Here is a 23831-nt window from a genome sequence, read left to right as displayed (position 1 = left end):
AAACAACTAAACAAAAAAGCCCTGCACTGCTGAGGAAGATAAACACAGGGCTTTTACATCTTAAGTAAAAAAAAAAAGGAAATGTTGAAAAATAAAACACTTCTGTGATTTCTGTAAATGACTGTAAACACTCAGTGGATAAAGTGCTGTTTTTTTGTACAAGGTTGTGGGTTTGATACCTGACTTTGCTAGGGTGATACTGTTGTAACATCACCATTCCTTTTTTCATCACTTAAAAAAAACAGCATCAGGGTCTTCTGTTTGACATAGTAAAGTTTTAAGTGGTATTTGTAAATTCAATGTCGATGGGTGTATATTAAGAGATAAAATTAAACTGTTAAAATTTTAAACGTGTAAAGATATGTCTACTACAAATTTCACTGTCGACTAATCGTTAATTTGTTACAGTACTGAATTATACAAAGTGCTGGGGACAGAAGCGCAATGGAAGATGGGTAAATGGCTCACTCACACAGATTACACTCAACTCTAAAAGTGCCCAAACACTACAGATTACAATTTTAATCACTAAATATCAGTAATTTTCATGTTTAAAAAACATCTAGACATTTAAATGCCTCTTAAATCTCATGTTCAACTGTCTCATGTTCAATCTCATGTCACAAAATAATCGTTGACTCATCGACTAATCAAAAAAATAAACGTCGACTACCAAGATCAGTCGACTACCAAAAAAATTCATTAGTTTTTTTTTTTTTAAGAATTACAGTTTTGTTTGCTTCCCCATTAGAAGGGAAAAATGGCGACACCCTTTTTCCTTACTATTGTCGCTTAAAATGTGTTTTATAATCAGGTGCGCCATATGTTTTAAAAATAGACCAGAAAATAGACGTTCATTGATAGTGCGCCTTATAATATGGTGCGCCTTATAGTCCATAAAATACAGTAAATAAAAAAAAAATATATATATATATATATATAAATAAAAAAAAAATATATATATATATATATAATATATATATATATATATATATATTGGGTTTATGCTGTAATCAAAGTACAATTAATCAGAGTAAATCTAAGAAACTTCATTGGACTTGGGCTTGTAAAAAATATATATTCTCACTGTGGAAGGACTGATTCACTGCTGGGTGGGCTGAGTTGAAACTGCATTGCATTACATTAAATAAAAAAGAGTTTACCACAGACGTGTGGAGTAAAACGTGCAGTGTGTGTGTGTGTTTGTGTGTGTGTATGTGTTTGTGTGTGTGTGTGTGAGGTCTGTTTCTAAGAGCTGTGTAAACCTCTCACCTGCTGTGGGCAGGGCTGAGGCTCAGGCTGAGTCCGAGGCACAGCAGTGTGTTCCAGTTCAGCTCTGACTGACCAGTGCTCCTCTGGAAAGCGGCGTAGCTGGAGTGGGACCGGAAGAAGGAGGAGGAGGAGGAGGAGGAGGGGAGGAGAACTCTTCCTCAGGGATGGACTCCGCTGTAGAGAGCAATTTATAATACTCGTCCTCTCCGTCCAGGAGTTTGATCTGCCTGAGATGGGGAAATTACAACAAGAGAAATGAAGATAAAAAATGAGAAAAGTAAAAGCACGGGAGAAAGAGAGTGAGTGAGTGAGTGAGGTGTAATGGAAGAAGGGAGTTGGAGAGAGAAAAAACGGGGAAGAAAAGGGTTAGGCAGCTCTCTCTCTCTCTCACATGAATGTTACTCTTTATTTTCCTCCGGGGACAAAGAGCGAGTAAATGTTAATCCTTTAAATGGAAGCACTGATAGCCAGCACGGATGAGAGCACGAGCGCGAGTGAGAGAGAGGGAGAGAGTGAGGTAGAGAGTGAGGTAGAGAGAGAGAGAGAGAGGCATTAATACTCATCCAGTTAAACCAACCTGGCAAACTGAGACAGGCTTTAGTTCAGAGATAGAGAAAGACAGAGAGACAGAGAGAAAGAGGGGTCACATACTGTATGTATCTCACAATTAAAATTCACATTGATGTACCATTTTTTTTTCTTCCCTCCCAAGAATAATAGAAACGCGGGAGCTATTTAAAAGCCTCTTATTTTGAGCTCTGAATTTACATTAGCGGAAAACAAAATCCGTCTCTGGATCCCTCACTTCCACAAAGGGCCTGTTCTGTTTAGATATGGGGGTGAGGAGAAAGTAGGAAAGGCAGCTATTTACCCAAGTTTTCTGGGCTTCCTCTTGCTCCCCTGGTAATCTAGAGTTCTCTGTAGAGAGAGCACACACACACAGACACATACACACACACAAATGCAGGCATACACACACACACACACACACACAAGCACAGAGAGTCAGAGAGTCAGAAAAGACGAGCAAACGAACGAACGAACGGGCGCAAGAGAGAGAGAATCATTAATTTTTAATTCAAAGTGATTTTGTGTTGAATGCGAGCAGATGCTGATAATATCAGAAGTCACAGCATAATTTTTTTTGATCAAAGAGGGCTGGGGTGAGCCTGATGAAGCATGCATCTTGCTCGGCTTTGATAAACCACATCAATTATTCACCGTGAAGGCAGACATCCTCACATGAAAGCAACAGATAAAGAGCAGAAGCCCATGCTGGAGACAACAGATGAGGAGCGAGGGGGTGGTGGTGCTGCTGCTGCTGCTGCTGCTGGTGGTGAGGAGGAAGAGAAGGAGGGAGGACCGGGGCGGCTCGGGGGTCTGGCACAGGTACCTTTAATTGTATTATCATCTGGAAACAAAGTCGGACAAAGGGCTTTATTGGGGCTTTGAACTCACGTTGAGCTGGTTGTAGTAAAGACTGTCCTCCGGGCTGTTCAGAAGCTTGGGCTGCTGGCCCCGACGCCGAGGGGCACGCTTCAGCACCTTCCCTGCAGGACCTGAAGGGAAAAACACACAAACACACGCACACAGAGATCAGCGACACACTGCCGAGAGTGACACGTCTCCCACTGCGCTCCCCCACAGAAATCACATTAAAACAGCATCGCTACAAGAGCTGACAAACACAACATGAACGCATCTCACTTACAGAGATGTTCACAAACACACATCACAGCACACAGCTAATCCACTCTCACACACTCTTACACACACACACACACACAGAGCCTTGTGTCGCAGACCAAGCTGCCCAAAACAAAAAAAGTTTGTGTTTATACACCTTTACTGTACGTCAAAATCGAACTCATCAAACATCAAATGTTTTTATAATGAGATTCCAAATATATATACAAAAAACAATTGGTTGTATTTACAGATAAATTTAAAACAACATTTTTTTAAAAGGGGGCACAGGAACTTTGACTTTACATACTATAATAATAAACATATTGAAAACCTCTTAATATAAGTTCATAACAATTTAATACAAACAGGGTCATTGGTTATTCTATGTACTATTATTATTGTATTGAACTAGGGGTGCAAGCAGTCACACAGACAATACACCCATGAAACTTTTACAAGGTGGATGAAGATGAAAATGAAAAATGTACTTCCTCAGTTCCACTCAGAAAACCTTAGACCAGAGGTCTTCAAATCTGGACCTTTAATCCAGTTTCTGTTCCAGGACATTCTATGATCCTCAGTAACTGTGACAAGCCAGTCAATGACCAATCAATCACATCAGCAGCTTTCTTAGTTTCCAGTGATTATAAAATCAAGGACAGGCATGGGTCATAACCCTCCTGTTAAGTTATGTGACCTGTTTTAAAATATAAAAATACAGGGAAAATATTTTTTCACTATTATTGGAACATTAAACCTAAACTTTTTTACATGTATTAAATAGTATAATAACAAGGTAAATTTACAATTGTTTGTTTTACACAAACACACATGCTCTTCTGGTCACTTTTAGCACATCTAGCACAAATCTTGCCTATAATGGATAGAAATATAACAAATTTTAGACTATTTAGAAGTGATTAGGTTTTCTTTTCAGAATTGAGACAGAAAGTTTTTTATATACAACTCTGAAAACAAAAAATAAGAGACCACTTCAGTTTCTGAATCAGTTTGTCTGATTTTGCTATTTATAGGTATATGTTTGAGTAAAAGGAACATTGTTGTTTTATTCTATAAATTACAAACAGCATTTCTGTAATTGTAATTTAGAGCATTTATTTGCAGAAAATGAGAAATAGCTGAAATAAAAAAATATGCAGAAATCAATATTTGGTGGAATAACCCTTTTTGTAGTCACAGTTTTCGTGCATCTTGGCATGTTCTCCTCCACCAATTTTACACACTGCTTTAGGATAACTTTCTGTCACTTCTGGTGCAAAAATCAAGCAGTTCAACTTAATTTGACGGCTTGAGATCATCCATCTTCCTCTTGATTATATTCCAGAGATTTTTATTTGGTCAAATAAAATTTGGTCAAAGAAACTCATAATTTTAAGTGATCTCTTGTTTTTTCTCAGAGCTGTATATCTAAATACTGGATACATTTGTATTACATTCATATTAAACTAAAGACAGTGTTAATGGAACAAATACTTTCAGATGGGTAAAGATGTTACAGGTAAATTTAACTCAGGAATATTATTGCTGCTCCTTACAGTTAAACATAAGAGGAGAATTAAACTACATGTAACCCATTAGCAAGTAAAATTTCTAGGGGGCTGTTCTAGGGGTGGTCTGTTGCTTTTTTCTGTGATGTGAATCAAATCATTATTGCATAACATTAAACACCCATATATTCAACACCTGTTACTATATTCAAATGCCATGCTATATTTAAATATTCAATATAGTGCATTACATATGCATTATATCCTTGTGTGCAACTAAAAAGTAGTAGTCAAGTTAGATGCAAGATATGAACATAGTAAAAGTTATAGTAAAGTTATAGTAAATAGTTTTTTTGTCAAACTGACTAGTAATACGTGTGTAAATAGTGTTTTTATGTCATGTATTTGTATTTTTGTTATCAAATTGGAAACAAATTACATGCAGCTAGACTCAGTATAACTGACTGATGCTAGCTCGTAAAAAAGGCATTAATCCTAATAGTTGCTAACAGTAAAGCTTGTCAATATGTGTGACACATGTTAATGTCCTTTTTATCAATGACAAATACTTGCATAATGAGCAGGGATTTACATACCCATTCACAGCATTAAACACAATAGGACATCAGTAGTTTAAAGTAGAGATCTCCATGGTTCAGTAGCTCAAACTTTTCAGGACCTCCTAACATTTCCGGGATATTTTTAGCAATTTTCTCATTTTCCAAGTGTTTCCAGGACTGGGAAACAAATCTGTAATATGTCCAGGTTTTCCAGATTTTCCAGGCCATGTGGGGACCATGCAGTAGTCTATGATCTTTGATCTAAAGCAAATGCACAGAACAGTTACAGATATTTCCTTTCCGCAGATTTCTCAGCATTATTCTAAAGTCTTCAACGGACAACAAATCAGGAATGGTTGTTGGATCCTGGTTTTGTTTATTGATTGATTAAACAGAAGGGATGGATCTAATCAAACCCAGAAAAAAACACTTGCTAAACATCAGAATTGTAGAAAATATCAATTTGTTGAAATACAGCTCTGGAAAAAATAAGAGACCACTTAAAAATGATGAGTTTCTTTGATTTTACCAAATTGAAAACTTCTGGAAAATAATCAAGAGGAAGATATATGATCAGAAGCCATCAAACCAAACTAAACTGCTTGAATTTTTGCACCAGGAGTGACACAAAGTTATCCAAAAGCAGTATGTAAGACTGGAGGAGAACATGCCAAGATGCATGAAAACTGTGATTAAAAACCAGGGTTATTCCACCAAATATTGATTTCTGAACTCTTAAAACTTTATAATTTGTACTTGTTTTTTGCATTATTTGAGGTCTGAAAGCCATTTAGCCATTTCTAATTTTCCAAATATTTTGATTTGGAATTTGGGAGAAATGTTGTCTGTAGTTTACAGAATAAAACAACAATGTTCATTTTACTCAAACATAAACCTATAAATAGCAAAATCAGAGAAACTGATTCAGAAACTGAAGTGGTCTCTTATTTTTTCCCAGAGCTCTATGTTTTACAATACTGTATCACTTTCAAAAACAGTATCAAATTTTAATTATTATAAGATTGGTGGTTAATGTTTGGGGTTGAGTTTAACCCCAGGTCACATTATTAGATAGCAGTGCCATAGCCTTCAGATCCTGAATGGATGACCAGTAAAAAAAAAAAATTCACTTTCTCCCTTTTCTTTCACTTTTGCACTATATGACCTTGCTTACAGTATAGCTATATATATTGCAATATACTGTATCACAAATCTTGCATTGTGATATGTATCATATTGCCAGGTTCTTGCCAACACATAGTGCTAGTAAACCAGAGAGAAAAAACATTATGGTTCATTTCCCCATACAAGGAATTAAGCCTAGTTGTGAACTGTATTTTTTTTCTTTCAATGGAAAAATCCCAATTAAAAATTATTTTGAAACTAGATTAATCCCTGTATATGAAACTGTCCCTAAGACACACCTTAGAAAAAACACTGTGCATGGTACCTACCGACCTCTGCAAGACTATAAATGGATCAACACAGTCAGATCACAGTCTACATGTCGTACAAATAACACTGCGATTGGTAATAATATTAAAACTGGATGTGGAACACATGGTTCTGACCTTGACTATCAAAGGCGCTGAAACGGCTCACCCAGCCTAATCTCACTGGCAAAATATTTTCTCTCCATTTCCTCCTGTTGAAAGAATGTGCACTGTGCCCATTCACCACAGCCTATTCAAACATGCGGCACGCGCTTATTACAATATGCCCGTGATTCTGTGATCTGACAGTCGAAAATTCTGTGGGTTTACAATTATTGCAGATCAAATAGCATGTCAGCAAAGCAGGGAAACGCACCCCCACATCTCATGTTCACTTTTAACATTTCTGATCCACAAAAGCAGCCTGCTAAAATCTGGGACACCTTTACAAGGCAGCATGTATATTTAATGCCCGCTCCTGTTTCATCTCGGAGCCTTCGCTTTAGCGCAGACAGGCCTCCTCTGCTCATCATCTTTCCGGATCCTTCCTCCAAAGCACTGTTCAGTAACTCGCAGTTACGGAGGAACTCAGCGGAGAGCTAACTTTGAACAGGCATCGTCACATCTCAATCCTGCTTATACTTCAAAGCTAGGAGGTTTCTCTCTCGTTCTCTCTTTCTCGTGCTCTCTCTCTCTCTCTCTCGCTCTCTCAGTGTAATTTCACTATTTCACTGTGCATGGGTTTTACTTACTCATGTTCTAGAGAAGTGGGAAGAGAGTAACTTGTCCACATTCATGCATTTATAATGGATGGCCTGCGTGTAATCAGCACAGTGATTTGAGACAGAGCATAATTAAGTCAGTGTTCTACTGTACTTTCCACTGAAGTTTTTCCAAAGTTAAAAAAAGTCCACAGAGGCCATGAATATGAATTTTTCTCTCCTGTTCTGCTTCTTCTTCTATCTTTTTTTTTTTACACAATTTTCTCGAGGCCAATTCCACCCACTAGGTAGGTCTCTCTGCCTCAGCCTGGAGGATGAAGGCCACGACACCCTTTTGAAGCTCAACACGCTTGGAGGAGATTCTGTCTCTGCCAATTCTGTCACAGCTATCGGCTAACAGACACCAGTGTTGGCTAACATTGTGCTAATTGATGGAAGGGAGGGAGAGAGGGTGGGTGGGGGAGGTGGCAGAAGAGTCACCGTACCCCCTCCATCCAGCAGGAGCGAGGCCAATTATGCTCTCTGGGACTCCTGACCGTGGACGACTGTGGAATCACTGGGGACTGAACTTTAAATCTCCTGAGAAATCCTGGGAATCTTCTGAAATCAGTGTAGGTTAAAAATGTTAATTCAGTGCTGCTAGAAGTTCATTCAGCTTGACATGGACATCAACAAGCTTCTCTGTGCTCACACAGAAGAAAAAGAAAAGAAAAATCTAATTTTTTGTCGATTTTTTAATTTAATACATAATTTAAACACACAAACTATCCCTTACACTGTGTCACAATTTATTGATGAATGGACCAGAAATTCTACAAAAGACCTAAAATAAACTCTTTTTACAGTGACTTCCTCTTACCTGAAAGTTTTTTTCTCTCTCCTGTAATGTTGCTCTTTTGGAAAAACCTGTTCTTCAATAAACAGCGATGATATAAAGGGTTTGTTTCAGGGTTTGTTTCATGACACTCATTGAATTGACCAACACAAACTAAAAAAGTACAAAACAAGGGTGCCATCCTACATTTTCATGTGCTGAATCTGCAATGAACAAATCAAAAAGATAAAAAAAAGAATCCGTTTCTGTATAATATTTAATATTCACATTTATAATAAGCACATTAAACTGATTATGCTTTCCCCAGCATGCCGAAAGTATACAAAAATAAAAGATAAGAAAATGAATCGCAAAGGCAAATTAATGACGACAAAATCCATTATAATATTTTCAAATGAACCAATGAACCAATAACAAAAGTCAAACACAGTTTAAAGAGCTCAATTCAGAGAAGTATAATAGTAGATTTCTGAAGTCGGGAAGGAACAGCACACAAACACCAAACCACCAAGATCTGAAAGTTGCTGGATCACCTGTTTATGATTTAAAAAATTTGACATGAATGCTTTACCATATATACAGCTCTGAACTGAAAACCTCTGGACTATAATCAAGAGGAATATGGATGATCACAAGCCATCAAACCAAGCTGAACTGCTTGAAAGTTATCCAAAAACAGTGTGTAAGACTGGTGGAGGAGAACATGCCAAGATGCATGATACTGTAATCAAAAGCCAGGGTTATTTCAGCAAATATTATTTTTTTAACTCTTAAAACTTTATGAATATGAACTTGTTTTCTTTGCATTATTTGAGGTCTGAAAGCTCAGATTTTGTTTTGTTGTTTCAGCCATTTCTCATTTTCTGCAAATAAATGCTCTAAATGACAATATTTTTTTTGGGAACTTTTGAGAAATGTTGTCCGTAGTTTATAGAATTAGACAACAGTGTTCATTTTACTCAAACATATACCTATAAATAGTAAAATCAGAGAAACTGATTCAGAGCTGTATACAGTTGTGGTCAAAAGTTTACATACACTTGTAAAAAAACATAATGTTATGGCTGTCTTGAGTTTTCAATAAGTTCTACAACTCTTATTTTTCTGTGATAGAGTGATCGGAACACATACATGTTTGTAACAAAAAACAGTCATAAAATTTGGTTCTTTCATAAATTTATTATGGGTCTCCTGAAAATGTCACCAAATCTGCTGGGTCAAAAATATACATACAGCAACATTAGTATTTGGTTACATGTCCCTTGGCCATTTTCACGGCAACTAGGCGCTTTTGGTAGCCATCCACAAGCTCCTGGCAAGCTTCAGGTCGAATGTTTGACCACTCTTCTTGACAGAATTGGTGCAGTTCAGCTAAATGTGATGGTTTTCTTGCATGAACCCGTTTCTTTAGCACTGTCCACATGTTCTCAATGGGGTTTAAGTCAGGACTTTGGGAAGGCCATTCTAAAACCTTAATTCTAGCCTGGTTTAGCCATTCCTTTACCACTTTTGATGTGTGTTTTGGGTCATTGTCTTGTTGGAACACTCAACTGCGCCCAAGACCCAACCTTCGGGCTGATGGTTTTAAGTTTTCCTGCAGAATTTGGAGGTAATCCTCCTTCTTCATTATCCCATTTACTTTCTGCAAAGAACCAGTTCCACTGGCAGCAAAAACATCCCCAGAGCATAATACTACCACCACCATGCTTGACAGTAGGCATGGTGTTCCTGGGATTAAAGGCCTCACCTTTTCTCCTCCAAACATATTGCTGGGTGTTGTGGCCAAACAGCTCAATTTTTGTTTCGTCTGACCAGAGAACTTTCCTCCAGAAGGTTTTATCTTTGTCCATGTGATCAGCAGCAAACTTCAGCCGAGTCTTAAGGTGCCTTTTCTGGAGCAAGGGCTTCTTTCTTGCACGGCAGCCTCTCAGTCCATGGCGATGTAAAACACGCTTGACTGTGGAGACTGACACCTGTGTTCCATCAGCTTCCAAATCCTTGCAGACCTGCTTCTTGGTGATTCTTGGTTGACTCTTGACCATCCTGACCAATCTCCTCTCGGCAGCATGTGATAGCTTGCGTTTTCTTCCTGATCGTGGCAGTGACACAACTGTTCCATGCACTTTATACTTGCGTATAATTGTCTGCACAGTTGCTCTTGGGACCTGTAGCTGCTTTGAAATGGCTCCAAGTGACTTCCCTGACTTGTTCAAGTCAATAATTCGCTTTTTCAGATCCACACTGAGTTCCTTTGACTTTCCCATTGTAGCTTTTGTAGCTGAGTCTAATCACTGGGTCAAATGAGCCCTATTTAAATGGGCTCATGAGAAGTCAACAGCTGTAGTCAATCAGAATCACTTACAAGAAGTGAAGAGGCCATGACATGAAGCTAATTTGATTGACACAACTCGCTACATCACCAAAATTGACAAATTTTGTTGCTGTATGTATATTTTTGACCCAGCAGATTTGGTGACATTTTCAGCAGACCCATAATAAATTTATGAAAGAACCAAATTTTATGACTGTTTTTTGTGACAAACATGTATGTGTTCCGATCACTCTATCACAGAAAAATAAGAGTTGTAGAACTTATTGAAAACTCAAGACAGCCATAACATTATGTTTTTTTACAAGTGTATGTAAACTTTTGACCACAACTGTATATAGCGCCTTTCTAATGTCCAAAGACACTTTACATTCCAAACAACCTTTAACACTCAGCCAGTTAACCAGTACACACAGACAAGCAGCTGCAAGCAGCCTCTCTCCACCTTAAATGACCATACAGTTTTACAGCAATCAATTAATCTAATCTATGTTTTTATACAGTGGGAGGAAATCTGGACGACATAGAAACTCCACCCAGGTAAAGACTTAAACCAAAGACGAGAGAGGCGAATGTGCTAACAGAGGTTTCAGCTACATTTCCTATGATTTTACAAAAAAAATCCAAAAGAAATACATCCTTTACCCATCTTAGCGCTATACGAGTAACTTTTGAGCTAAAAGATAAAATCATAAACCCATAAAAGTTCATAAAAACTACCAACAACACAGAGATAAAAAGCCCAGAGACAAGTCTACCACAAAGAAGACCCTGTTAGGAGGGGAAACACTCTTTAAACAGGGGTTGCTACAAAAACAAACTGAATTTCCCTTGATATTACATCAAAGTACAAAATCTAATGTAATCACGTCTGGCAACCTTGAACACTTCAGTTTAGAGCCAATCTGATCCATTTCCCAAAACAAAAATCTGCATACTCCCTCGCAGTGATCATAAGATGGAGATTATTCGACATTCCCCACCCAGCAAGAGCCTTCTAAATCTAAAAGTCACGTTTCACCGCAAATAATGATTTATCATCATACGCTCATATGAAATCAAAAGATTTGGTTTGTACATATTTATTACATATTTTCAGTAGCGACTGGAATCTTAATTCTTAGTGAACACCTACAGGTCATTAGTATCACAGACTAAACATGTGGGATGCTGTTAAAATGGCAGGTTCTACACAATTTTAACACATATTTTTTCTATAATTTTATTTCTAATTTTTATATCCCATTTTCTCCCCAATTTACACAGCCAATTACCAAATTCACTCATTAGGACTCCCCTATCAGTAGTGATGCCTCAACACCAGGAGGGTGAAGACTAGCACATGCCTCCTCTGATACATGTGAAGTCAGCCACCGCCTCTTTTTGAACTACTGGTGATGCAGCATTTCCGGAGGAAAGCGCAGCGTTTCGGTTCTAATACATCAGCTCACAGGCACCTTGTGCAGATCGACATCACCCTTTGGAGTGATGTGGGAAAGAGAGAGCCATCTACCCACCCAGAGAGAACAAGGCCTACTGTGCTCTCTCAGGGCTCCGGTAGCTGATGGCAAGCCACATAAACAGGATTAGAACCTGTAGTGGTCAATTTTTATTTATCTGAAAACAACACAGTCAAAATCATAGGGTCAAATACATACAAAGACCATGTTAAACTATTAATTAAGTGGTACTGAAAGTTTCAAAATGTCTTTTAAATTGCGAAAGCCTTTTGCCAAAATTTCCTGCTAGTGATCACGATTGACTACAGCTGTCTCTTATTTTTCTTCAGAGCTGTATGTGAACTGTGCTTACAAGTAAGGTCTGTTCCAGAAAGCAAACGCTTTTAAACGCAAATTCCTGCCATTTTTATTCTGCCAAAAAGACTGTTCAAAAATCAAGCAGAATTATTGCTGATAGCACATTGTTGATGGCTATTAAAAGTTGCTGGTCATGGTGCAACATTCTAAAGAACATTAGTTAATATTATATGTGCTGAACAGATGCTGTGACAATTTTTAATATATATTTGCCATGTTCTTTTCTTGTTTTTAACATGAAAATACACTAACAAATATACAGGTGCTGGTCAACGAATTAGAATAATTTGAAATAGTGCAATCATGAAATTCTATGAATGCATTTTTTGTGCAGAAAGCAAATCAGGTGTTCACCGCACCTGTCCTACTCGTTAGACTAATCACAGAACTCGTTACCTGGAAAACAATTTGCTCAGCTGAGCTTTCCAAAAGGCCCATTTAGGCCATTTAACTGTGACACTGTTGTTTTATTGAATTAGAATAATGGAGAAACCGTTTCATTGAATTAGAATAATTTTTATTATAATTACAATCATCACTTTCTCAGTATTTTGTGGCTGCCCCCTTGGCTTGTATGACTGCCTGAAGTCTCCGCGGCATCGATTTGACCAGCTTGTCGCAAATTTCCGCACTCACAGCTTCCCAGGCAGTGGCGATGTTCTGCTTCAGTTGGCCCAGCGTAGTAGGCTTTCTGTCGCGAATTTTCCGCTTGAGGATGGCCCAAAGGTTTTCAATGACATTGAGGTCAGGCGAGTTGGCCGGCCATGCCAAAACTTCAAGCTGTTTTTTAGTGAACCAATCTTTGGTCGACTTTGCCGCATGAGCCGGTGCAAGATCCTGTTGAAATATGAAGTCTTCTTCGCCGAACTGTTCCTCAACAGTCGGAATCAGGAACGTTTCCAGAACATCTTGATATACGGCAGCATTGACAGTCTTCTTGAGGAAGCAGAGTTTCCCTACACCTCGAGCGGACATGCATCCCCAGACCATAACGCTCTAGGGAAACTTGACGTATCTTTTCACGCACTCATGGTTGTAGGTTTCGCCACCACGACGCCAGACACGAGGACCTTGGTCACCGAAGGAGATGCAGAAGCGTGATTCGTCACTGAAGACCACTTTCTGCCAGTCTTCAGCAGTCCACTCGCCGTGTTCTTTGGACCACTTCAGCCGTTTCTCCATTTGTTTCTTGTTCAGCATCGGTTTTCTGCTGGAACGCGAGATTTGAAGCCGAGTTCGCGCAGACGACGGTAAGTGGTTGATCTGGAGACGTCAGCACCGGTCTGCTTGTTCCACAAGTCGGTGAGCTCGGAAGTGGACTTGAACCGGTTGCTGACTGCGATCTTTCTCAGCTGCTTGTTGTCGCGAGCAGAAGTTTTTCGGACGCCGGAACAGTTGGTGCGCTTGCTGCAGTTTTTCTTGAGAGCTTTGCAGACGGAAGACTGGCTGATGCCGAGCTGCTCAGCAATTTTAGTTTGGGTCAAGCCTTGTTGGCGAAGGGCTTGAATTTGAGCCACTATTCCGGTTGAGAGGTCGCGCTGCTTACCCATGATTGATTTTACAACTTAGAAATTCTACTCAACCCTGACTTTATACTGCACAGTGAACACTCTTCACAGAAAACAAAAATTCGAGCATTTATTCTAATTCAATGAAACGGTTTCTCCATTATTCTAATTCAATAAAACAACAGTGTCACAGTTAAATGGCCTAAATGGGCCTTTTGGAAAGCTCAGCTGAGCAAATTTTTTTCCAGGTAACGAGTTCTGTGATTAGTCTAACGAGTAGGACAGGTGCGGTGAACACCTGATTTGCTTTCTGCACAAAAAATGCATTCAAAGAATTTCATGATTGCACTATTTCAAATTATTCTAATTCGTTGACCAGCACCTGTATGTATAGATAGGCTGACAATGTACAATAAAAGTAAACGCAACTTCAGCTCTGTAAAAAAACAAGAGACCACTTAAAAATGATGGGTTTATTTTTTTACCAAATTAACAACCTATCAAATCAAGAGGATGATCACAAGCCATCAAACCAAGCTGAACTGCTTGAATTTTTGCACCAGGAGTGGCATAAATTTATCCAAAAGCAGTGTGTAAGACTGGTGGAGGAGAACACGCCAAGATGCATAAAAACTGTGATTACAAACCAGGGTTATTCCACCAAATATTGATTTCTGAACTCGTAAAACTTTATAATATGATATTTTCTGTGCATTATTATTTGAGGCCTGAAAGCTCTGCATCTTTTTTGTTATTTTAGTCATTTCTCATTTTCTGCAAATAAATGCTCTAAATGACAACATTTTTATTTGGGAGAAATGTTGTCCGTAGTTTATAGAATAAAACAACAATGTTCATTTTACTTAAACATATACCTATAAATAGCAAAATGAGAGAAACTGATTCAGAAACTGAAGTGGTCTCTTATTTTTTTTCCAGAGCTGTACGTACTGTACTATGTAACTCAATATAAATTAATATATTAATTTTGTAATTGCACAATAACCTTTTAATTGTACAGCAAAGGCCAATAATAACTGTAGGGGTTAAATTGGAGCTCTTATACTATACCTGAAACACTTAAGTGTAAGTGTGTGTCTGTATTGTGCAGTATAGAGGAGGAGGACAGGTGAATGTTGAAATAGGACACTGCAGGCTGTAGGGCAGAGGGAGACGGAGAGTGTGAATGGAAGAAGAGGAGGAGCAGGAGGGAGGGATGGAGGGAGGGAAACAGCTTGAGAGGCTGGGGGTGGTACACTCTCTCTGTAGTGGAGAGCTGACAGGCACACACACACACACACTTCCACTTGTAGCTCTCAGATCGGCTTTTAAACAGCTCGACCCACAACCATTGGAGCAATCTGCTCGGCTTAAAGAGAGTCAAACTTCTAAAACATGAACACACAGACATTTTTTGATATCCTCACAACTGAATCCAGATTTTGTTTTTATTCCATATATTTTCTTGGCAAAAGAAGCAGTCAGATACAGCTCTGTAAAACAATTGCCTATAATGGATAGAAATATAACAAATTTTAGACTATTTAGAAGTGATTAGGTTTTCTTTTCAGAATTGAGACACAGAAAGTTTTTTATATACAGCTCTGAAAACAAAAAATAAGAGACCACTTCAGTTTCTGAATCAGTTTCTCTGATTTTTGCTATTCATAGGTATATGTTTAAGTAAAATGAACATTGTTGTTTTATTCTATAAACTACAGACAACATTTCTCCCAAATTCCAAATAATTATTGTCATTTAGAGCATTTATTTGCAGAAAAATGAGAAATGGCTGAAATAATAAAAAAGATTCAGAGCTTTCAGACCTCAAATAATGCAAATACAACAAGTTAATATTCATAAAGTTTTAAGAGTTCAGAATCAGTATTTGGTGTAATAACCCTGGATTTAATTACAGTTTTCATGCATCTTGGCATGTTCTCCTCCACCAGTCTAACACACTGCTTTTGGATAACTTTTTGCCACTCCTGCTGCAAACAGCAATTCAAGCAGTTCAGCTTGGTTTGACAGCTTGTGATCATCCATCTTCCTCTTGATTATATTCCAGAGGTTCTTAATTTGGTAAAATCAAAGAAACTCATCATTTTAAGTGGTCTCTTATTTTTTCCCTTGCTTGTTGCTTGATTGATTGATTGCTTTACTTAACAATTAAAAGATCTGGTGTCACTAACTGCTGTAAGTACTGTACTACAATCGTGTCCCATGACTTTTGCCATGCCCCATGTTAGATAAAGAATGCTAAACTGACCAGTAGAATATGCATTAAGGCCTCCGGCATTGAATGTGGGTGTGATTTCTGTTTTTGAGTCACCTGCTTTTCACATTGACAAATTAAGCCAGATGCTGCCAGTCACCATCATTACCTCCCACTGTGCTTTCCGTGACATATTCCTGGTTCAAATGTGTTACTGGCACAGCTTTAGAAATGGACTGTCCCGTCCATCTGGCAATCACTAACTAATGGCCTAACTCAAACTCTCAAACTCTGATCACTAATCATTTATGTTATGTTGCCTTGGTGCCAAGAGCACACTGTGTCCATTGTTCAACCTTTAACCACACAACCTCACAACTAGTACAAGTCTGAGCCTCTGAGGCAAAACTTCATGAGGATTTTACTCATTGCTATCCCATGACTTTTGGCTTGCCAAAACTGTACAACTTTTGAGAGATTTATATATAATAAATACTTTAAGACTTGTTTTATGTATGTTATTAGAATCTAACAAGCAAAAGAATAAAACTGAATAATACAGCTCTATTATCTCACTATCAGTGCACAATCAAAGATCACAGCCCAGCACCCAGCACACAGAGTCTGAATAAGTGTGTGTATGTGCTGGTTTGTGTGTGTGTGTGCGTTTTTGTGCCTCTTTTTACTGGGCGTTTACTAATAACTGGCAAAAGGCAACACAAATACCCTTCAATCATTTATTTATGCGCTATTGATTTGTCTATCAGACAGTGAGAAAGGGAGAAAAAAACGAGGAAAACTAGAATAAAACTCCAGAGAATTGAGTTTGTTATTCAAGCAGCAGCCTTGAATATTATAAATGTTTGTATCTGGTAGATAAAAAGGCTGAGAATTCTTTTTAAAGATAGGTAGCGCTTTCATATTTCAAAGCGAGGTTTTTCGTGCTACGATTCTTGACGCAACTCTTAAATACCACTTCTTAAATCCCTTGGAAATCTGAACGCTCCTCAGAAACAACATAAAAGAGATGCTAAAAGGGGGTTTTAGCACGTAAACGAGGGAGGTGTATCGATTCCCGGTCTGCGATCACGTGCCGCGATCACCTGACGTGTCCCGGGCCGGGGGAGGCCGCTGGGGCTTTGTTTGTTCAGATGGAGGAGTTGAAGCACCAAAAGGCATCGAGGATTATAAGGAAAAATCATCAGCACACACTCTTTGATGTCTAAATGAGGCATGTGCAGACCAGACCAGACCAGAGACTGCTTCTCTACAGAGCATGTACACACGTGCGCACACACACACACACAACCAGACCATGGACTCTCTGGCACACAAAACTACTGGAGACACACAAGGAGGCCTGTTCTGTTTGAACACACACACACCACCCCAAACAGCCCTACTAAAAAGATACAGCTGGAGAGATGAGAACACTTCCAGGTCAGCTTAATTTGCATTTAATAGCAGTGTTTTTAAGGGGTTAGGGTATTAAGGGGATTGGTACCTGAAGTGACAAACAGGGTACCTCATACACTGCTGACTTCTCAGTAAAAAGAAAGAAATTATGCATAACCAAACACGAGGCAGTAAAACAGGTGTCAGTCTTGACTCATTATTCTCACTATATTTATACCTACAAAATCCCTCAAAAAGTCACACTAAGCTCAGCCACATTTTTATCATATTACGTCACCACTTTCAGCTTGTGTCTCCATTTATGCTGTTGCTTTAAATAATGTGGATTTGGCAGGTAGTTTTTACATTGTGTCAACATTTCTTGATGAGTGGCCAGTTGGAATGCTCCAAATGATTTTTTTTTTTTTACAATGAAAATTAAAATCTTTCTTCTCCTGTAAAGTTATATGAGGTTTTTGTCCAACAATAATGATATACTATGTCATTTTGCTAGTATTTCTCTACGCCCTTGACTGAAAGAGAAGGAAAAGAGAAGGGGGGCGAACTCAGATGATTGGGCAGAAGTTTGGGGCAGCTTCGCTGGAAAAGCGTGAAGCTAAAGCCCCCCCCCCACAAAGCAATATGGGAGGGGAATGGGAGAAAATAAACAAATGGTGGGTGCGAGGTTGTTCGACACGCAGGTAGAGAGGAAGTGACGGTTTATATAGGTTGGAGAGTGGGAGGAGTAAGGGCGTGGATCAAACTCCCAAAATTAAGTTATATAACTCCACTTAACAGCACAGTTAAAATTCCAGCAGTGCTGAGAGGATTCATTCCCCTCAGTTCTGAAAAAGCTATGCCGATTTCTATCTCTTTCTCTAGGATCTAAAGTTTGTGCGCCCCTTAACGCCTTCATCACCTGGATTACGGAGATGTACAGGACCCAGCATCCAAGAAGTATTGAGTCTTAGAGGTGAGATCATCTCACTGGTATAGAGAGAAAGAGAGTACCTGACCATTTTGGAACCAAAGGGAATAAAAGGGAAACCCAGCCCTGACCTATGTAGGGTCGACTCTGCTCAATGCAATGAAGACCTCTTAGCACACAGGGTTCTGTGAAGAGCAGATGAGTGGGGTAGAAAGAAGAATTGCTCTGTAATGCCTGGTTCACACTTTACGATTTACTGAGTCGTCAGGTCGTTGGGTTGTTCACACCACATAACTGACTGAGCTGTTGTGGTCTTTGTTGCGAGTCTTTCAGTTGTTGTGGCTTTCACACTACACGACTGATCGGGGACACAGGGACACGGGGTGAGGAATTTTACAAGGTGAAAGATTTTTCACCTTGGGAAATTGCAGACTTTGCATGCTTTGTCATGAGAAGACATGAAAACCAAAAACATGTGAGATACTGTAAAGTGATGTCATGCATAAAATACAATGGTTGGACTCTCTTTACATGATCCCATTGGCTGCAGGTAGCTGTAGCTATTGCCTCTTGACAGTTGCAGACTATTCTAGATATTAAACCTGCTAGATACTTTGCCAGGTGTCTGCAATTCATCGGCAACCAGTGTCTTTCAGCAGTTGAGAGTACATGACTGAGAGACAGGGTTTTTTTTTTTCTGCAATCTACAAAAAACAGTCGGCTACCTGAAAACGCACCTAAAATCGAGCAGTCTGAACTAGGTATAAGTTTAAGACTTCAAATGAATAACCATATATCAATAATTTTACCCTTATTTCCATAAAAATGTTCCTTACTTAATTTATGCAGTTATTTAAAATATTATTAACTTGCAAAATGTCTCTTTTCCACTTATAATTCGTTCCTCAACATCTTAAACTACAAGTTTCAAAGACATATCTGAGGCCTTTCATAGATACAGTGTTTGGAAGTTAATCATACTGCCTACAACACTAACCATCCTCACAATAAAGAAAAAAGAAAACTGCTCCACAATCCCTGTTTCACACTTTACAACTTACTGTCAGGTCGTTGGGTTGCTCACACTACATGACTGACTGTGCTGTTGTTGCGAGACTTTCAGTTGTGTGGCTTTCACACCACATGACTGTTTGGGGACTCGGGGACATGGGGTCAGGAATTACAAGACTTTTCATGAGAACGTATAAAAAACCAAAAGCATGTGAGATTGTGAAGTGATGCCATGCATAAAATACGTTGGTTGGACGTGGTTCTCCCTCTCCCTCTACATGATCCCATTGGGTGCAGGTAGTTGCTGCTCTTGACTCACAGTTGCCGACTGGTCTAGATATTAAACCTGCTAGATATTTGCGACTCATCTGCAATTACAGCAGTGTAGAGTGAGCCAACTTACCTCCGAGCAGTATTTAAAAAAATAAATTAAGCAGTCTGAACTAGGTGTATGTTAAAGACTTCCAACAAATAACCATATATCAATAATTTCACCCGTATTTCAATAAGAAAATTGTCTTATTTTTACTTATATTTCTTAATTTAATTTTTGCACTTAAATATGATTAACTTGCAATAGTAAAAAAACTGATTTCTTTTTTTCCCCTATAAATTGTTTCTGTCACTGTCATAGATCCAGTGTTTCAATTAAAAGTCGACAGGCTTAAAGGCAAGTTAATCTCACTGTCTATATAACACTAACCATTCTCACGATACAGAAAAAAACAGGGCCTTAACAAAAATACAAAATCTGCTTTTGCAGATCCTTAAATCTTAAAAACTAACTTTTAAAGGCAGTCCAGTGATGAGGTGTAGAGAAGAACACCCAGTTAACGATGCATGCTGACATTAAGAGGATTAAAAAAGTTGTGCTCAACTTTTCCTCCAGATTTTCACAAGTGAGCTCAAAGCTTCTATCTGTCCAAACCTTACCTAGTGTGTGTGTGTGTGTGTCTAAGGACAGGCCTGTTTTAAACATCAGAAACTGACAGGGTATTAGATATTACAGATGACGAAGACAGGTACTGTAGAAGAGAACGAGCGTGACAAAAAGAAGGATGGAGGGGGAGGGAGAGAGGGAGGGACAGAGAGGGAGAGAGAGAGGGAGGGTGGGAGTTGTGTCTGTAGAACAGAAAGTGGGTGTATCAGCTGTCTGAGGGCTGTCAGAAGGAGTTCCAGATGTGTGTTAAAGATGATGGTGAGTGCCATGATGAGACATGATGTCATTGTAGTGAAGTAAACCTGCTAACACACACAGCCTGTTGCCACAGATAAACCACATTTACCGCCTATGTGCCACGCTCTAATACATACAGCAGCTGGGACTACTTTACAGCTTCCAGCCAGTGGATTCAAGCACACTACACAACAACAATACCCCAACAATAATCATATTAAACATTATTCACAAAATGAACCATTAGAAATGGCTGACAATATCAAAATTCACAATTATTACTAATTTACAGAGATGGCACAATCCCCTTTTTCACATATTAATGCAAACATTTAAAAGAATGATAAAAAATGGTTTGTTTAAAAAATATGAAATAGTATAATGTGCAACTATAGAAACTGTTGTTCGAGAAGGAGTCAATGTTTTTGTTTAGTTTAGTTTTTTTGGAAAATTACTATTGTTTTAAATTATTTTTGGCATAAAAGGGGTAGGTATTATTTATGATTTTTCTTATTTCGGCTGCCTGTCATTTTATTTGTGATTTTTTTTTTCTTCTGTATATAAAATGTATTTTGTTTATAATGAAACGAATAATCTTCTAAATAAATAATAATAAAAAAATGTATATATTGATATATTCAATGAAGCTGATTGATGCCAAGCTAATATCTTCTTTAACTAATAGGTTTTACAACCAGTTAATTAGTTATTTAATTAGAGGGCTGCACAATATATCGTTGAAGAATCGTCACTGCGATGTGAGCACGCACAATAGTCACACTGCAGGATGTGCAATGTCACCTAAGGCAATTAAATCAAACACATGTGACACATGTGACAATGTTTTAATTGTTGACTCACTCTGTGTCTGAGTGAGTGACAGGCTGCTGCTGCCTGAGAAGCGTGAGGGGGAGGGGGAGCGGATGTAAACATGAGGTAAACACATAGCTTCCATGTGGCTGGGCACGTGATTGTAAATGCAGTGATTGACATGTTGTTGAAACATTTGCACAGATATTTCCAGTTACAGTTGAAATCATGCTTTTAATCCCAGAAAAATGCTTTTATTTACCTTTAGTACACCTTTAATTTACCTTTATATGTATACATATATATATATATATATATATATATATATATATATATATATATATATATATATATATATATACACTGCTCAAAAAAATAAAGGGAACACTCAAATAACATAATTTAACTCCAAGTAAATCAAACTTCTGTGAAATTAAACTGTCCACTTAGGAAGCAACACTGATTGACAATCAATTTCACCTGCTGTTGTGCAAATGGAATAGACAACAGGTGGAAATTATTGGCAATTAGCAAGACACACTCAATAAAGGAGTGGTTCTGCAGGTGGGGACCACAGACCACTTCTCAGAACCTATGCTGTCTGGCTGATGTTTTGGTCAGTTTTGAATGTTGGTGGTGCTTTCACACTCGTGGTAGCATGAGACGGACTCTACAACCCACACAAGTGGCTCAGGTAGTGCAGCTCATCCAGGATGGCACATCAATGCGAGCTGTGGCAAGAAGGTTTGCTGTGTCTGTCAGCGTAGTGTCCAGAGGCTGGAGGCGCTACCAGGAGACAGGCCAGTACACCAGGAGACGTAGAGGAGGCCGTAGGAGGGCAACAACCCAGCAGCAGGACCGCTACCTCCGCCTTTGTGCAACAAGGAACAGGAGGAGCACTGCCAGAGCCCTGCAAAATGACCTCCAGCAGGCCACAAATGTGCATGTGTCTGCACAAACGGTTAGAAACCGACTCCATGAGGATGGTATGAGGGCCCGACGTCCACAGATGGGGGTTGTGCTCACAGCCCAACACCGTGCAGGACGCTTGGCATTTGCCAGAGAACACCAGGATTGGCAAATTCGCCACTGGCGCCTTGTGCTCTTCACAGATGAAAGCAGGTTCACACTGAGCACATGACAGACGTGACAGAGTCTGGAGACGCCGTGGAGAGCGGTCTGCTGCCTGCAACATCCTTCAGCATGACCGGTTTGGCAGTGGGTCAGTAATGGTGTGGGGTGGCATTGGGGTGGCATTTCTTTGGAGGGCCGCACAGCCCTCCATGTGCTCACCAGAGGTAGCCTGACTGCCATTAGGTACCGAGATGAGATCCTCAGACCCCTTGTGAGACCATATGCTGGTGCGGTTGGCCCTGGGTTCCTCCTAATGCAGGACAATGCTAGACCTCAAGTGGCTGGAGTGTGTCAGCAGTTCCTGCAAGATGAAGGCATTGAAGCTATGGACTGGCCCGCCCGTTCCCCAGACCTGAATCCGATTGAGCACATCTGGGACATCATGTCTCGCTCCATCCACCAATGTCACGTTGCACCACAGACTGTCCAGGAGTTGGCGGATGCTTTAGTCCAGGTCTGGGAGGAGATCCCTCAGGAGACCATCCGCCACCTCATCAGGAGCATGCCCAGGCGTTGTACGGAGGTCATACAGGCACGTGGAGGCCACACACAATACTGAGCCTCATTTTGACTTGTTTTAAGGACATTACATTAAAGTTGGATCAGCCTGTAGTGTGTTTTTTCACTTTAATTTTGTGTGTGGCTCCAAATCCAAGCCTCCATTGGTTAATAAATTTGATTTCCATTGATGATTTTTGTGTGATTTTGTTGTCAGCACATTCAACTTTGTACAGAACAAAGTATTCAATGAGAATATTTCATTCATTCAGATCTAGGATGTGTTATTTGAGTGTTCCCTTTATTTTTTTGAGCAGTGTATATATATATATATATATATATATATATATATATATATATATATATATATATATATATATATATATATATATATATAATGTCAAATTATTTTAATAGCATTCCCTAGTTAACTACTTATTAGTTAATTAAACTTATTAGTTATTAGTTAATTACTATTTTTTATTTAAGCACTTGACTTAAGATAAGCTTCTGGAAACTACTCGCTACTCAAAGCCATACATCCAATTTAAAAATATTTTTTCATAATTATCTGTGTAGTGATGTTGCTATAAAAAAAACACACATCAAACAAATGATTGCAATATAAAGTAACTAAACTAATAACACTGCTCTGTACTGTTCGTGTCTTTTACTGAACACTTTAAGCAAACATCCACACAGCAGGCTTAAAAAAGTTAGTGATTTAAACTTTGAATTTAATAACCAGTATATTCCAGTTAGCAGCAATGATCTACAACAAATTATCTGAACCAGTATGGTTTCTGTTGCACCAAATACAATTGAGAACGGAAACAATGATTTGGAACCATTCCTCCCAGTAAATTTGGGACCACTCCTCCCAGCACCTGGCTTTCCAATTACAAAACACAAACACTCTACTCTTACACCTGTCTCCAGCATTCATTTTGAGGCCGTTCACAGCTTTATGCCTCTCTATAACACTTCAGA

General features: G+C 38.9%; 1 protein-coding gene across 1 annotated transcript in view; it reads right to left on the bottom strand.

The window, feature by feature from the left end:
• myo3b (myosin IIIB) overlaps positions 1–23831 on the bottom strand; it is a 95849-nt gene that overhangs the window by 12782 nt on the left and 59236 nt on the right. The window contains exons 24-26 of the mRNA XM_049485214.1: positions 2731–2831; positions 2144–2190; positions 1273–1499 (exon numbers count right to left, since the gene is read on the bottom strand). Of these exons, the coding sequence (XP_049341171.1) occupies positions 1331–1499; positions 2144–2190; positions 2731–2831 (317 nt within the window). The 3' untranslated portion in view covers positions 1273–1330. The remainder of the gene's footprint in view (positions 1–1272; positions 1500–2143; positions 2191–2730; positions 2832–23831) is intronic.

The sequence above is a fragment of the Astyanax mexicanus genome, chromosome 11 (assembly GCF_023375975.1).
Source record: "Astyanax mexicanus isolate ESR-SI-001 chromosome 11, AstMex3_surface, whole genome shotgun sequence".
In the NCBI taxonomy this organism is placed as follows: Eukaryota; Metazoa; Chordata; class Actinopteri; order Characiformes; family Acestrorhamphidae; genus Astyanax; species Astyanax mexicanus.
This window is presented reverse-complemented; position numbering and strand designations above follow the sequence as displayed.